Source organism: Nanorana parkeri, unplaced genomic scaffold (genome assembly GCF_000935625.1).
Source record: "Nanorana parkeri isolate BGI_ZX_2015 unplaced genomic scaffold, ASM93562v1 scaffold3779, whole genome shotgun sequence".
Taxonomy (NCBI): Eukaryota; Metazoa; Chordata; class Amphibia; order Anura; family Dicroglossidae; genus Nanorana; species Nanorana parkeri.
This window is the reverse complement of record NW_017310047.1, coordinates 11993-29271: the sequence shown is the minus strand read 5'-3', so window position 1 is coordinate 29271 and position 17279 is coordinate 11993. Positions and strand designations below refer to the sequence as shown.

At 41.2% G+C, this 17279-nt stretch overlaps 1 protein-coding gene across 1 annotated transcript in view; it reads right to left on the bottom strand.

Annotated features, from left to right (window-relative positions):
* Positions 1-17279, bottom strand: part of LOC108803471 (granzyme A-like) — a gene marked incomplete at its 5' end in the record, with an annotated part of 20147 nt that overhangs the window by 1234 nt on the left and 1634 nt on the right. The window contains 4 exons of the mRNA XM_018575313.1: positions 2583-2834; positions 8372-8513; positions 10726-10867; positions 11808-11901. Of these exons, the coding sequence (XP_018430815.1) occupies positions 2583-2834; positions 8372-8513; positions 10726-10867; positions 11808-11901 (630 nt within the window). The remainder of the gene's footprint in view (positions 1-2582; positions 2835-8371; positions 8514-10725; positions 10868-11807; positions 11902-17279) is intronic.

The following is a 17279-nucleotide window of genomic DNA, read 5'->3' as shown; positions in this document are numbered from 1 at the left end:
ATATATATGGCTCACATGTTGCCTTAACGAAAATATTTTATTTCAGGCCCATTCAGATGCATTAAACCAAAAAACAGATCAGATTGGCCAGAAAAGTCACATGTTCGATTCAATTTTGCTTTTGAACAAAATTTGGATGGGAGCCAAAATCCAGCAACAGAAATTCAGATTCGGACGCATTCAGATGTATTAAAATTTGGAAATTCGGATGTGTCCGAATTTCCAAATCTCTGAAAATTCATAAAAATTTGATTCGGTACTAAACGCACAAAACGAAACTAACGCACGTACTAAACTAAACGCACACGTCTACTAATTTATATTGAGATCGTAGTCCATCACGGGAGTGAGCTTGGAGTGGTGACTACTTTACAACACACACAGGGTCCATGGGGAACAAAAGTAGCCCCCCTCCAGAAGTTCAACCTTTAAATTGCTTGATTAACAATTGTGGCCTTTTGGGGGGCTGCTGGGCAAACTATTAATAAATGAATAGCATGGGGAGCTGGACTGGAAAAAAAACAACACAAACAGTGGGGAGAGGAGACTTTGTGAGTGACATGGGAAAATCCTTTTCCCCTTTTGCTGCCAGACCTAAAAGCCATTTAGACAGCATATATGTATGGTATATATATGGTTAGCTTTGCTTATAGATAGCAGAACCCTTGTCTCCTATTATTTGTTTTAGCAGCAACATGTGTGTTTTCAACAATCAACACTAGCCCTGTTTTAACTGGCAGAAGCTGTAGCCTCATCAGGCCTGTATGCAGAGAGGGAAGCCACAGGGTTCTTCTACAAAATTACAGCTAAAGGCCTCAGATATTTGTGAGTAAACATTGACCCTACAGTATGATGGCACAAATTCTGAGCTCCCTTTGTTTGCAGCACTACACTGCATCATTTTAACAGGTAAAAAGTGTAAAAGAGTTACAGCCCTCAGGCAGGCCCGGCGCTACTGCAAGGCAAGTCAGGCGGCCACCTTACGGCGCTGCAGGGTGAGGGCGGAAAAAACGGCGACTGCCTGAGGATCCCGACACGCGCGGCACCTCAGGCAGTCGCCGGCCAGCTAAATTAGGACCCCACCTGGAGCTCCTCCCACCGGACCAGCGCTGACTCGCCGCTGCTCTCCCGCACCGTAGGTAAGTGAAAAAAAAAACATAGCGCAAACATCGGGGCATTTTGACAAGTATAAGTACTTGTCAAAATGCCCTGTTTTTACAGGGGGTCGGGGATAGGGGCGCAAAAATGCACCTTGCCTACCTTGCCTAGAATCCTAGCACCGGCCCTGCCCTCAGGTATGATTTTAGTGGCCATGGCAGGACAGTTTGGCAGTAGAACAGTCACTGAATTACTATCTTTCCCTGTGCTTAAAGGAGAATTATGACCTAAGGGCAAATAAAAGTACTTCTTGCCTTTACTCTATTAGCATTCTTCTTTTCCAAAGTCGCAGCACATCCCAGATAAATTAATCACAAGTCACATAAAACAGCCACCTGCAGCCATGCTCCAAGCTCCTTTCCTCTTAGGGGGCGTTAACAGTGAATGCAGCCCCGCCCTCAGCTTTTTTTTTTCTAACTCTTATCTGCCGTGGCCACACTTTTTCTAGTCAAGCACACTGTGTACGGCTGGAGTGTGCACGCTGACATGTGGCAGCAGGGGGCAGAGTCTCAACTGAGAAAGCTGCCTCCCTTCTCTTTCCCTCTCTCTTACCAGTATTTCCCTCTCTCTTCACCGATCTTCACCTGCTCTGTCTCAGTAATCAGGTGCTTGCAGCAGTTGTATGGAAACCTGTTCCCCGAAAATCTTAGTTCCCCCTGACCGTTCAGCTACTACCATAACCCCGCCCCTTCCTTACAGCTGCTTAGTATTTACATAGCCCCGCCCCCTCTGCAAGCTCCGGTGTTCTATGAGAAAGAGACGAACATCTCCTCTCACATTGTGTGCTCTGATCGTTCGTCTCTTTCTCATAGAACACTGAAGCTTGCCGAGAGGGGGCGGGGCTATGTAAATACTAATCAGCTGTTAGGAAGGGGCGGAGATATGGTAATAGCTGAACACTAGGGGGAACTAAGATTTACGGGGAACAGGTTTCCATACAACTGCTGCACAGTTCAAGACGGGGAGAGAGGAAGGAGGGGCGGAGGCAGTGAGGAGAAACAGCCTTCCATGCACGTGCTGCCATTTGCTGGCACAGACGACGGGGACGTGGAGGTAGGGAGAGAGCTGCTGCGCATGCCCATGTATTCGTGGACGTGCAGCAGTTCTCAAGGAGCACCGTCAGTCACAGTAACGAATGATCAGTTGGGAGGATCCCGACAGTATTGTCAGGATCTCTCCCCATTGCTGTGCTTAGCCCCGCCCACCATCTTAAAGTAACAATTGTATATTTAGGGTGCATTTTGGAGCATTTATAGGAGTAAATTGCAAAATTTACTCCTATAGCCCATGGAATCCAAAAGTAAAGAAAACCTTGGACCCCAAGTCCTATTCATTTGTGTCTCGTTATTTTTGGCTGGAGTGCTGCTAGAAGTTGCATCATGAGTTTTCTGATTATCATTGTGGAGAGTTGCTTTTATACATACCGCACAGGTTTCTGTTTTGCTTTTTTCACTGGTACAAATCATGTTTTCAGTTATTTGTCCTTGCCAATACTTTTTGCAGGCTGTTCTGTCCATTATGGTAACATTTGCCTCCCTGAGTTTATCTGATGGTTTTTTGTTATCTGTGACACCCCATCCAGCGACTTCACAAATGGTTCCTTTCACTGGCTCATCACATCTCTCAGGCAATGGCAGAGCTTTCACTGCATATGTAATATCTGCTTTGTCAGATAACTGAATAAAAAATGTAACAATAATAAAAATCACTTCTATGCACAGGAAAAAGCGTTAAACCTTACCAATGTCACCCCCATGTATATGCCCCAAGCCGTTGTTTTGGGGCAAAGCTAAACATAAAAAGCTAAATTAGTATTCAGTAAAAAATTTATTCAAATAATTTTAGTGCACACAAACATAATTCCCAATTTTTTGTTGTTGTAAAATATAAAAGGTGAGGTTACGCTGAATGAATAGATTACAAATATAACAATCTTCACAATTACATGCACCTGTGTAAGGGCAAGATGGCAGCGGCGCATGTGCACAAGCCGAATCCTCGCAGGGCAGCTGTACATGCGCGCACGCCGAATTTCCACGTGGCCGGAAAACCTATCATTGTGAGCAGGCGCGTGGAAACCGAAAGTGCGCGGAAACTCGCGCAGCAGCCATCGCACAGGAAGGGTTGCTGCATCCTGGATTGAGCTCTCCATATCAAGATGAGCCCGCCCCTGCTTCATTGCTGATGGTCTTTTCAGCTGGTGTTCCCTGTGCCTGCTCCTACTAGTTTCCTGTGACCCAGCTTGTTCTTGGACTTTGTTACTTGGACTGCTGCTTGCCCCTGACCTCGGCCTGTTTCTGGACTTCGCTTCTGCCTCATGATTGTGTACCATGCTTGTGTACCCTGCTGCCCGGCTGACTCTGACCTTTGGCTTTCCTGACCTTGCTCCAGTCTCCTGTCCCTGACTGCAAACCATCTGCTCAGAGGACCTCTGGACATCACCTGCACAGTGTCGGTTTCCATCAGTGGCACTCGTGCTCCTCGCCAGTGGCGTAACAATCGCCATAGCGACCCAGGCGGCCCTCTGATGCCGTGTGGGTCGCTATGGCGTCTCGGGTGCTGGCTGTCACTGACATAGCTCAGCAGCTGCTGTGAAGGAAAACGTTCCCACTCACAGCCGCTGCAGAGCTGTGTCAGTGACAGCCAGCAGATGCGGCAGAATAGGCCGGTTACACCGGTGTTCTATCGATAGTCCAAACTTATCGAGTTGTGGGACCGCATGACTTCCGGTCCCAGAACTCGATAAGTTCGAACTTTTGATCGATCACCGGAATTTGCAGTAAAGGAGGCGGGGCCCGCCTAACAGCAACCCCGCCTCCTCTCACATCACTGGCCAGCGATCTAAGAGCAGGTGGGGCCAGTGATGTAAGAGGAGGCGGGGCCCGTCAATAGAAGGAGGCGGAGCCCGGGAACGGAAGAGGAAGCAGGGGCCTGGCGGCGGCGGCCACGGAGGTGACAGGTAAGAAGCGTACAGCGCAACTGAGACCTTGCAGAGCCGACCATAGAGAGTCTATGGTGGGCTCTGCAAGTGGCATAACTAGCAATCACGGGGCCTCATACAAAATTTTGCTATGGGGCCCTGTGATTTCTAGTTACGCCCCTGCTCCTGTCTGTCTGTCTCTGTCTGCTCCCTGTCCGCACCTCCAGGGACAGAGGGACACGAGCTGCAAGAGAAACCTCCTCGCCCTCCGGTCTGTTACCAGGTATGTGACAACCCTTGAAACAGTGAAAAAACCTTCGTATCCCAAACTGTCCATAGGCAAGGCTTTAAAAGCCTGTATAGGTCATGAATTTAGAGTTAAAGTAACAAACCTCCATTTTTTGTTTTAATTTTCTTTTTAATGATGGCTGACAAAAAAAGTTATTTTTATCCTTAATTGTTTTTGTATTTCCTCGTTCTCAAGTGGTATCCAGACCGCAAGCCAGCCACCTCCTTGTACGGGTGCCACTGCTGTGGTTGCACCTAGCTGTGTGCATCCATAGACACACACAGCGCAAGGCTGGCCACACTACCACCATTGCAGTCATAACTTGCCTATGGCTCCTCTGCCCTCTGTACCCTTCCCTGCAACCAGGAAGTTCAGGGAAACCCAGTGGTGGTGGAGGAGACGAGTGGCTGCAGGTAAGCTTGGATGGGACAGGGCTGTCAGAAAAATTATGAGTGTTTTTTGCCTTGATGCAGACAATGCATTTTGCAAAAAACACACAGCCTTTAATACTACTTTGAAGTGACACTAAACTCAGGAGTTAAATGTTAAAAATGGACTACAATCTCAATACAAAATAGTAAACTACATTTTAGTTTGTAGTCCAACACGGGAGTGAGCTTGGAGTGGTGGCTACTTTGCAACACACACAGGGACAATGGGGAACAAAAGTAGCCACCCTCCAGAAGGAAGGACAGTGTCAGCACCAATTCAGAGATGATTTGAGGATCTCCAGCCGAGTGATACACAAATAATATACATTTGTGTGAATAGTTCAGGTACTTGAATGCATTTGTAAGATTTACCTTCTGGGTTTAGTGTCATTTAACCATGAATGACAGCCCTAGAGTTACTGCTCTCACTCAGGAGCGCATGGTGATATCCAACATGTGTGACATCATTGTTTTCATATGTACAGTAGATGCATGCAATGCATGTGTTTATGTTCATATGGGCGTGTACGTGGGGGCTTTAAAAATATATTTTTTCTTTTTTTTTTTAATGTATTTCCTTTAACTTTATCTTTTTAAACTTTTGTCATACGCAACGTTATTGCTGTCCTATAGATTTTGTTTAGTCACTGAGTTGCTATACTGTCTATATTGCATCTCAGGGGGTATGTTGACTGCATAAAGCGATATTTGGAATATAAAACCCAGAGGGCAAAATGTGTCTTTTAGCCTTTTCACCTTTCTCTGTGTGTCTTGTGTGGCTATTATGTCCTTGTTAGTGTGAAAGAAGAGCTGCATCTTTTAAAAATCAGTTGTGCTAAATGATGGTTCAGTCAATAAGTAGGGCTTTTTAAAGGAATAATTGATCCTGAATGAAATCTAGCTGAGTTGGACTAATTTTGTATTTTTTCTAATTGTGTCAAGTTATTGTTATCATGAGTGATGGGTCTAGTGCTTGATGAAACATCGATAGTACCCTGCTAACCCTAGGAAGGATCTAACCTCAGTCACAGTTGTTGGGACCTTCCACTCCCGTATGACCTTGATTTTCTGTGGGTTGTGGAGCACACCTTGTTTTGAGATGGCATGTCCTAGATTTTCGATCTCACATTTGAGCAGGAGACTTTACAATACCAAGTTTTTCCTTGATGTTTGCTGTACTTGCGTCAGAGTCCTTTAGTACTTCCAAGGCATGAAGCTGCTTTCTCACTTCTTTAGGTGGCCCCAGGTGTGTAGGGCATAATTTCAACAGCTCAGGGCTCACCCCCTGGATAATATTCATGCCCAATATCACCTGCTGTCCTCCTCTTCCGGATACTTGTGTGACCACCACACCCTTTTGGCCAAGGTCCTGCCCCCACAGTTTACTTTCATCCAGGTAATCCCGACCACTTCTGGGGGAAGTTCGTTGGCAACTGTCAGTGAGATCCACTGAGTAACTTGATCCATTTTCTTCTTCAGGAAGTATTGCTGGATACTGACATGTGGCTTAGTAAGGTGCAGAGGGGCGGGGGCACGCACACGCTACTTGTTTGGTTGCAGGCTTGGCTACTTGTTTGGTTGCAGGCTGGCTGGCAGGCTGAGGCTGGGGAATTTTTGTGTTTTGTATTGTTGTAAGCCTTCCCAATGTGCGCCCTGCTATAAAGGCCGGTTATAGATTCATGCATGTACCATTTTTTTCTAGTTTTACTATTTTGGGTTAGGGGGACGCACTGGAGTCCCAGCGTGCATTTTTGGTTGCTGGGCCTCCAGTGCGTCCCTGCACCTTATTAGGAGGAGTTGGCTGCCTCCAGGTACACCTGCATGTAATTTATCAACTTCATTAATATGCTCACACTTGGAGACTCGGATACATAGAGTTAGGACTACACTTTGCAGAGGTGCCTTGGCGCGGCAGTGTGGCTTCTACATATTTTTGGCCAAAAGTTTGTGCAACTAAAACCTCTGATTTTAACGCATACTGTTGACAGGGCTACTTGTTTGGTTGCAGGCTGGCTGGCAGGCTGAGGCTGGGGAATTTTTGTGTTTTGCACGCACACGCTTGCCCCCCCTTTCCTAATGCCAGGATCAAGGAGCTGATAAGGGTTTTTAGAGGGGACCCCATGCATTTAGGTCCACCCTAAAATTCCTACAGGGACTGGTATGAGTTGGAGAGGGGACTCCATGCTGGTTTTTTTTGTTTGTTTTAACATTTAACAACAAAAGTTAATTATGAATGAAATTTGGAAAAATTTAAGATGCATCAGAATTTCGTTATTGGAAAATTCAGATAAGTTTGGATACATTATCTTTCATTCGGAAATTAGGATGCATCCAAATTTCCAAAAATTTGTACGAATTTCAATTCGGAATGAATCACATGTCTTGTAGGGGGAGAGATTCATTTTAAAATGGGTGTGGTTCTACAAAAGGCATATAGTTAACCTAATGCCTATCGACTTTTTCCAAGGCCAGTTTTCAAGCTTTTGAAACAAAAAAGGCATGCTTAGCTTGGCACTGCCATGGGAAACTTACTTAATGCAAAGAAATGTTTGTAAGAATACCATTTAGCGGGCAGCAAGGCTTAAAGGGCATCATTAAAAATACACAATTAATTTAAACAACATGCTTGGGGATACCTTAAATCTGCACTTAATGTGGCACTGTACATTTCCTGGGCAATAAGTTTTGTTTGTAAATAAACGACGTGGGGTTCCCCCTAAAGGTCTACACTAGGCCCTTATCCTTGATGAGGACGCTGATGGGGACAAGGGCCATATCAGAATCTATAAGCTCCATTATTATAAGGGGGCCTCCAGATATCCAGTTTTCCCTGTATGGGAATATGTAAGGGGTACATTGTACCCCTAGTTACTCATTCACAGAAAAATTTACAAAGTAGTGCTACTTCTATAGGCACAAACAATTGTGTCTTTCTTCTGTAAACTACTACTACTACTCCCACCACCCACCATGTAATGGAGATGAAAAAAGGACTGATGTTTGATGTCCAACCTAGGTGGCTTCCTTCATAGATATAGTGGAGTAAGTTTAGCCACTGTAGGAAAGAAATAAGTGTGTTATTTGCAGGATAAGCTTGAAAAAGGAGAAGTATTGCAGCCACCTCGTCAAAGCTGCAATATATTACATTCATGTTTTGGGGCTTAGAGTGACTTAAACCCAATTAGGTAAAAGCAGTGTACAGGAAGAATTGGGTAATTATTCAAATATACGGCATCGGCAGTACAGGCATCGGCAGACATATATTTGGCTTTAAAAGCTTTTAATAATTTTGTTTCTGGTAACTAATGCGGCTTGAACTGCATGCAGATGGCTATTGTGTAAATGGAAAAATAATGTCAACAGTCTCCAAAGGTTTTTTTAATAAGTTGACAGGATTGACAGTTTACTGTAACCTATCAATCTCTTGAAACAAGAAACTGAGAAATCCAATCCCATAAGTTTCTCAATGCGTTCTCCTGCATTAGTGTTCATATTACCAAATATGCTCATTACTATTGTTGATAATACGCTATAGACCACTTAAACACTAGAAGAGTGCAGCATTATTTTTACCTTCAGAAGCGCAACATCATAGTTGAGTGATCCTTTCTTATAACGCTCATGTGTAATCACTTTTCTGATTTTTCGAAACTGTTTTTCCTTTTCTACACCAGAAATCGAATGGGCACCAAGTATAATTTTTGCTGTATAATTACTGTGGGGAAAAAAATATATGAAGGTTTTTCAGATAATGTGATATGTAACAGGAATTCACTTATTAAAAATTCTTTCAAGATTTTGTACAATTTAAATTGGCCATACTCTGCACAAATTTTGGATGGTTCTTGATGAACTGGCCGAAATTCACACAGCGGGTGCTGCTGTTGGCACCCTTTCAGACGGCATCCCATAATCAGCTGATCGAAGGAGTCGGTTGGAAAATCTTCGAACGAACAGAGCCAGCAGCCAATGAGCTCTGTTTGGCTATTGTGACGGTAGCCATCAGCCGCTGTCAGAATACAATGCAAACATTGGGCGATTTCTCGATCAACACAAATCAATTAAGAATTTATCGAGGAAACTGTTATATTTTCTTAATTCAGTCAGCGGGTTGAACAAATTAAATATTACAGTATATAGGCAGCTTTATCCATGTGGCTTCTTGAGTTAAAGGGAAACATTAATGGTATGGGAACAATTGTATTTATTTTTTTTTAAGCTTACAACTTTTCAAACTGAAGCTTTATATCTGTTTGTATTATGTAGCTGTAGCCCCTACAACCTTTTGTGGAGTGGCTACTAGAAATGTACTGTGGCTAGAGCTGTAATCAGTCTAGCTGATTCATAGTTGGCTATTATCTGGTTAATTCCAGGTATTCTGTTGTTGATTGTACCTGCCTGAGTGGGGTGTGACCCTGCTGCAGTGTGGGGCAGCCAATGAGAGAACATTTTGAGTGTCTATGCCTCTCCAGCCAATCACTAGTATTTTCATGGCTAGTGGTGCATCCTGGCAGAGTGCATAAATACTCAGGGGATTGCCATGTGCTCAGTTCCAGTTCCAGCCTGCCTCAGGCTTAGCCTGGGTGTGGGATGCACAAAGATGGAAATGCTGACTAGGCCTCTAGCCAGGAGGAGGCCACACATGTGGACCTTGGAGAGGTCAGGAACTGATTTGAGGAAGAAAACCAGAGACGCTTTAAGACTACTAGAGGTGCCTGATGCTGATGTGAACCTCAGGAGTAAGTCTGACCTCTCTCTCTTAGGAAAGATCTCATGCCCATCCCTGTTCAGCTGTTGCTCTATTGCCCCTGTTCTGCTATTGATTCTGTACTTTGAAAGTCTGAAAGGGTTGAGGAGCCTGGAGATTGTTCTATTTTTACTTTGTATGTCCTAAGCCCTATACCCTCTCTCCTAGTTGATGTTCTGCAATAAAGCATTTAAAAAGGCACTTAAAGTGACTGGCACTCAGCTTTCTTGATCACATGTCCCTTCACCGGCTAATGATCTGCCCCTGAGAGTGAAATGTCAGCCCTCTCTGACCACTGGGGTTCAGGGGGTACTACAGATATAAAATATTTATTTTACAAATAAGCTTTTAACAAAGAAAGAAACATATTTTTCTCAATTTAATAAGTCTTGAAAAGAATAACAAAAGGCAAAATATGCAGAATAATAAAGCATACATAATATTATAAATTTCCTTTAAAGTAGGCCCTGCACTAAAGAAGCAAGATCTGCTTTTCTAATAAAAAATTTGTAAAAACCCTATAGGGGAAAAAAGGAATTTAATGTAAGCCTCATTGTTGGCTTTGCCTGCCCTGCCCTGAAAAAAGATGTACAGTACCATTGGCTGCCATGCTGATGCTTTGGCTTAGTGTTTTCTGAATCTCTGACTTAGAACAAATATAAAGGTATGACATTCTTACACTCATTAACAATATGCTTGTTTTGGGTCTGTAAATCAAAATATTGAAGCCAGGCAGGCAATTAGCAATTCCAAAAAGATGTCAGCAATGTCAGCCGTCATATTTTTCTCATGTTGGAGACACTTTAACTAGGGTGAATCTAATCCAACTCTAGTCTTCCTCCCCTTGCAACAACTGATAGATGCAGTAGTGAAAAGATCAAGCATTGTGAAAAGTGGGGAGTAGATGTACTCATTGTTGGTATTAATGAGCTTTGTGATCGCAAACTTCCTATCTGAACAGCTTGCTATCTTTCAGTTGCTTGGGTGCGACACTTGTTGACTTGCAGTGTTCTGTTTAGTGCCTGGGCCCATAAGCTGTTGGTTTTGTATTTAGATGAAGCACTGAGATCTGATGTAATGTTCTTCTAAGAAAGTAAAATTTAATTTAACATTCCCCAAGATCTCAGTGATTCATGTAAAAATATAACTAACACCCATATGCCACAGCTGATGTACTTACATGTTACAGTGTGCTGCAGTTAAGACCCAGTCTGGGGTAACCAGCATTCCTCCACAGAAACTCATTCTCTGTTTTATATATACCATGTAAGGTCGCGAATGGGGTTTTGCCTCTCTCCCCCCAACAATTTCCACACAAATTTCTATAATGTGAATTAAAAAAACAGCGAAATAAGTAAAGTGACTAAGACTCCAAAAATGAGTAGGTACACTTGCAAACAGAATGTTTGTACATTTACAAAGTACATTTAGTTAGCGGCTGGAAAAATAGAAACCCTGCCCCTCTTGCAGATTTGACATTGTCAAATATGGAACCTCATAAACAGTCACCATGAATTTAAGAGCTCCATTGTTCTGGATTTTTCTGCAAAAAAGGTAAATATTTTGTGTCTACTTTTACCCATTATGACTTTAATGGAAGACTCTACTTATTTGGACTAATGATGATGGCCTTTCAATAGAAATGAATGGACATTCTACTGAGCATGCAAGGCCATGCTGGGTGACGTTTTTGTAAGGAGGATTTGCAGGTACGAGGGGCTACATACTGAAGATTTACAAGGACCGTAGACAGCTAAGTATCGGATTTGATGCAGTTGCTATTGGGAGGGCATTATTTAAAGTATAACTGTGCTAAAAGTACACATATCCTTTTAGATAGCCTTTCTTAAAGAATAACCTGCAATAATTCTGTGTTATGTATTGGTACATTTACAAACAGAAGATGTTCTGGGTTTTATTAACAAACTCAGCAATTTATTCCTTGTGCTGTCCATCAAACTGTGACTGTGGGAGCAGGTGGGGAAACACGCACGCATGGGTGTCTCCTCAGCAGCTGGCTAGGTGATGAAGACATCTGCACACAGGTGGTGGGGGGAGGTGTGGTGGCTAGTGGTTTGGGGACAACCTAGAAATCAAGGAAATAAAACAGTTGAAAGAAGAAACAAAAGGCAGTTTAAATAAGTCTGGCTCCATAACATAAAAAAAAAGTGAAGATTTAATGTCCTTTTAACGTCTTCTTAACCTCTGGTATTCATTAGCAGATGAATACTTTAACAATAACTATAATAAAAATATACTCACGTCCATCAAGAAAAAGAAGTAGAAATATTGATGATAGTTGCAGAGACAAGAAAAGGTTCATCCTGATGGTCATTTCACAGTAACACTTCTTGTACTGGGGAAATAAGGAAACACCAGAGTGAAGGTTTAGTGCAAGAAAGAACTGAAATGTCTTGGTGCTAAATGATGGATTGCTCTTTGGAAAACATAGTGTACTTGTCATGCAACAGTTAGCCCTGTGGAGCCCCAAATCACCTTTTTAAAAGACCCAACTAAATTTTAATATTTTAAAATTTACAGGACTACTCACTATAGGGTGAAGAATTCGCAGTTCATGTCTCCTGCCTTCTCCAAACTCTTCACCTTTTAGTGAATAGGCCTTTTAATTACAGTTTGGCACCTGTATAGGGAGTCCTTTGTCCCCTTTTATTATTTCCAATAGCTATTGAGCCAATGACAGCTATGATTAGATATTTTTCAGATAATAATGGATTTAAACTAAAGCTCTGTAAAAGAAAACATAACCTTATATGCTAAGGATGTTCTTTAGTTTTTGGGAGATGCTGGTCATTCTTTAGAAATTGTCTTGACTGTAATATTCACCTATGCTCATTCTTTGGGGTTACCGATCAAATGAGGTAATTCTGTGTTGCTACCCAATGATGATTTGAAATTCCCTTTTTCTTCCACTTTCATTAAGATTGTCACTTCTTTAAGGGCTGATTCACACCTGCCTGCACTTGTTGTGCTCTATACTAAAGTGCATAGTGAAGGGTGGTGCGATGCATTGTTACATTTTTTTTCGTCACTGAAATTTTCACAAAATTATATTTTATTCAATTCTATGCACAACATGTTGTGATGAGCTGCAGTGTTTCAGCATGCAGTAAAGTACATCACACTGCGTAAAAATGCAGCACCTCAATCTATGTGCCCTTGTGTTGATCCAGTGACTTTCCTACACCCCTTTGATTACATTCAGGAAGAGAGCTATCACTTGCAGTTGGTGTACGTCGGGTGTGGACATAGCAACTAACATTCCCACCAGACCTAAAGGGTCTGGTAGGAATTTCAGGGGGGACCCCACACAGTTTTTGTTCAATTGTTAGATTTAACAACATAATAAACTCCATCCAAATAGATTTGAATACAGTAGATCTGAAAACTTCAGATCGATCCAAACTGAAAAAGAAAGATTTGGATCAATCCAAACTAAAAAAACTAAAATTTTGGATCAATCACAGCTAAAACAAAAAACAAAACATTGGGATCAATCCAAACTGAAAACGAAAAATTTTAATCAATCCCATTTCCAAATAATAAATCGAATTTCAGATCAGAAATCTGAAAATAAATTTTCAGCAATCTGAAATGAAACAAATTTCTTGAGCCTTTACATGTCTAGTACACAGTATATTATTACAGTATAACTGTGTTATAACAGTATAATATAGTGTTAAATGTACACATATCCTTTTAGATAGCCTTTCCTAATAAATGACCATTCTCCTCTGTGTACTGCCACAATTATAAACTAAAGATGTTCTGGCATTTATTAACACACTTGGCAATTACATTTTTTTTAGATTAACATCTTCTTAATGTCTGATAATCATTAGCAGAAGAATACTTTAACAATAAATAAATAAATAATAAAAAATATACTCACATCCCTCAGGAAGAAGAAGAAATATTGCCGATAGCTGTCGAGATAAGAAAAGCTTCCGTCTGATGGTTATTTCAAAGTAACACTTCCTTAACTCGTGAGGGTAGTGTGATGGTTTATTGCGAAATAGTTGGCCATTCAATTCCTCCCAGAACAGATATTATGTATTCTAAACAAAACCACAAGTGTTTGCCCTATATCACCCATGGAAAAACCTTTTATTGTAGACTTTTTTAAACTAGATATTAATCGCCTAGCCTAAACATTCACATTTCTATTAGGGGATTTAAAAAAATAGTGTAATAACTCAAAGTGCTCCATCCTCCCATATCTCTTGGACAGAGTGATGCACCCAAACAAATGCACCTAAATAGTAATGGTTAAAATGTATGTAGAATTTGTCCAGCAACCGCTGATCCCTTGCATGAAAAACCTTATTCTGTTTTTAGAGACACTTCACTTCTGTCCCCCGCTCCATTGGTTTTCAGTTTTCACTCAATACTGAGGCTTAATCAATTGCACCCCTTTAATTAAGCCCCAGTAGTGGGAGAAACCCTTCAGTGGAGCAGTGTGGATGGAGTGTCTCTGTCTCTGCTGACAGAACAAAGTTTTTGTACGCAAGGGATCAGCAGTGTGAACCAATGGCAGCTATGATCAGATATTCATCAGATATTAATGGGTTCAAACAAGGCTCTGTGGAAGACATAAAAGCGTTATATGCAAAGGATGTTCTTTTGTTTTTTTGAAAAACTGGTCATTCCTTAGAGATCTGCTATGACTATAATTTCCATCATTTTGCAGGGTCACTTATTAATTGGAGTAAGTCTGTATTTCTACCCTTTGATGATTTAAAAGGTTCTTTACAAAACTCTTCCACTTCCATTAAGATTGTCACTTCTTTAAGGGCTGATTCACACCAGCCTGCACATGTTATGTTTCATGTGGATGTGCATTGTGAAAGGTGGTGCGATACGTTGTAACCTTTTTCTTTTTTTTACTTTATTGAAATTTTCACAAACTTTGATTTTATTCAAATCTATGCGCTGCAGCATGTTGTGACAAGCTGCAGTGTGGTGACATGCAGTAATGTGCATTATGCTACAGAAAAGTGCAGCACCTCAATGCAGCAATATGGCATTAACGGTAGACATGTGTGCGGGCAAAAAATTCACTTTGTTTTGTTTCGGATTTTTCGTTATTTAATTTTTCAGGAGTCGGGTCCGAAAGTCAATTCAGTTAGTGATTCGGATTCAAACAAATCCCAAATTTTAGTTAACTTCGTATTTCACATTTTTTTAACAGTCCACAGAAACAATATAAAAAAGTGTGTGTTACCCCCAATTTATACCAGACCCTTTAGGTCTAGGAATTTTATGGGGGACCACAACGCCAAGAACAAAAATTCCTTACCAGACTTGTGTGTGTGTCGAGGTCTGGTATCAACTTTACTTTGATGTTTAACAACAAAAGTTCACTCCGAATGACATTCGGAAAAAAATTTGGATGCATACCAAAAATTTTCGTTATCAAAAAATCGGATATGTTCGGTTTCGTTATTTTTTCATTCAGAAATTCAGATGTAATTTTAATTCGGAATAAATCAAATCACATGTCTAGGGAACAGGGCACAAAGAAAACAATTGTTTTTTTATGGGCTCTTGTGTTTATCCTGAGTTGATGAATATTGATCAATGCACCTGGTGTAAATGAGCTCCTCAATATTTAGGTATTATAATGTCTTCCATTCCCTAGGTATACATTTCACTAAATGTGGATCCACATTTTTCTAAATTTTGTACACAGTAGAACTTGTGGTGTAAACTTTCTTGCTAACTACCTATTTCTGATATATCTAACCTTATATGGCTGGGTTCACACATAGTTACATAGTATATGAGGTTGGATAAAGACACAGGTCCATCAAGTTCAACCTATTGCGATTATGTTTTTGATTCTGCATGAGTATGCGTGTATTAGTGCCCGTGTGATCTTGTTTTTTAAGGGTACCTGTACCCCAGTATGTTACAGTCTCTGAGGAAATTGTACAAATGCATTTTGAATGATTCAACACTCTCAGCTGATACCACTGCTTGTGGCAGAGAGTTCCAGACCCTAACCCCTCTTACTGAAAAGAAGCCCCTTGTGTTTAAATCTTTTCTCCACCAATTTTAGGCAACACCTAGGCAACAGCATTTCTGCACATTTCTACGCGTGTTTTTGATGCACATTTTTGCGTGTTTTTTGCATGATTGTAGCTCATTGATGTTAATAAGCAAACATGCGTAAAATGCGCGCAAACGCGCAAAAACACAGCAAATGCACATTTTCAAGCATTTCCTATTAAGTCTGTGGGGCCAAAACAAGCTGTAATATGCCAAAAAAAGCTCATGTACTTTTTGCAGCTGCAGGCATTTTGCTTATTGAACAGGGCCATAAAAATGAATGGGATTTTTTCGGGGCGTACATTTTTAGCGTTTTTTAGGGCAGAAAAAAGGCAACAAAACGCTCAGTGTGAACCAGGCCTAAAGGGTGATCTAGATGCCTCAGTTATTATATGTATTACATAGGGGGAAAAAATGTCTGGGCTGCACATTGCAACGATACAACAGGCAATTGATGAGGGAGGCATAGCTACCACAAACCCCTGGCTATATTACTTAGCTGCGGAAATGCAACAATTTGGCAGTTGGGGAAAGGAGACTCATCCCCCATATCAGTTGGCAGAATTTAAAGAATTTATCCCTTGCGGGGTATTTTTTCAATTTATGAATTAGGATTTTAATTCTGCAAAGTCATTTCAACAGTTACAGGAAGAATTTCCAATACCTAAGCAATGTTATACCAGTATATGCAAATACATCATGCAAAAAGCTCACTGGGGAAAATAACTTGTATGATACACTACAAGATACCAGTAATAGAAGATATGGTGAGGATTGTTTCATTTGATCTAGAGGTGTTCTAAGTTAGTATGATAGTGAAAGATGTTGTGCAACATATTAATGGTTTTCTGAAACAAATCTTGTATGCAACCTTTGCATGTGCATTTTTAGACACCTAGATATTTCAAGGGGCCGGGAAATTTGAGACTGGGGGCTAGCAGAACACATTTCCTTGCTAGGAAACTAATTGCACAAAATTGGCTTTTACCACATCCACCGAGGGTAAGAGAATGGATATGTATGGTAGATTTGAAATGAGAGCCGTTGACTTTTTAACATAGGAAGCCCTTAAATTATAATTTAAGGGCTTCCTATGTTAAAAAGTCAACGGCTTTTATAATAATAATAATTATTATAATTACAGGTATTTATATAGCGCCGACAATTTACGCAGCACTTTACATAGTTGCACATTCACTTCAGTCCCTACCCTCAAGGAGCTTACAATCTAAGGTCCCTATCTCACATGCATACATAGAGGGCCAACTTAGAGAGGAGCTAATTAACCTACCAGCATGTCTTTGGAGTGTGGAAGGAAACTGGAGTACCTGGAGGAAACCCACGCAAGCACAGGGAGAACATTCAAACTTTGTGGTTGAAATGACACCTGGTTTGGTACCAAAAACTGTATTTACAATAGGAGGGGTATATATTAGTGAGACCGAAGTATTAAACAACCATGAATCTGTGTTTAGGCTTATTGAAAAAGAATGGAAATAGGAGAAGGTCTAAGCCTATGGTGAAAACATTGTAAAAAGGGAAACGGAGAGAAAAATTATTAATAGAGGAAGTGCAGGTTGTCAGAGGAACAGAGGCAGTAGGGGGTCAGAGCTATAGAAGGAAGGAAGAGAATTGTGTTTGTGTGTGTGTGTGTGTGTGTGTGTG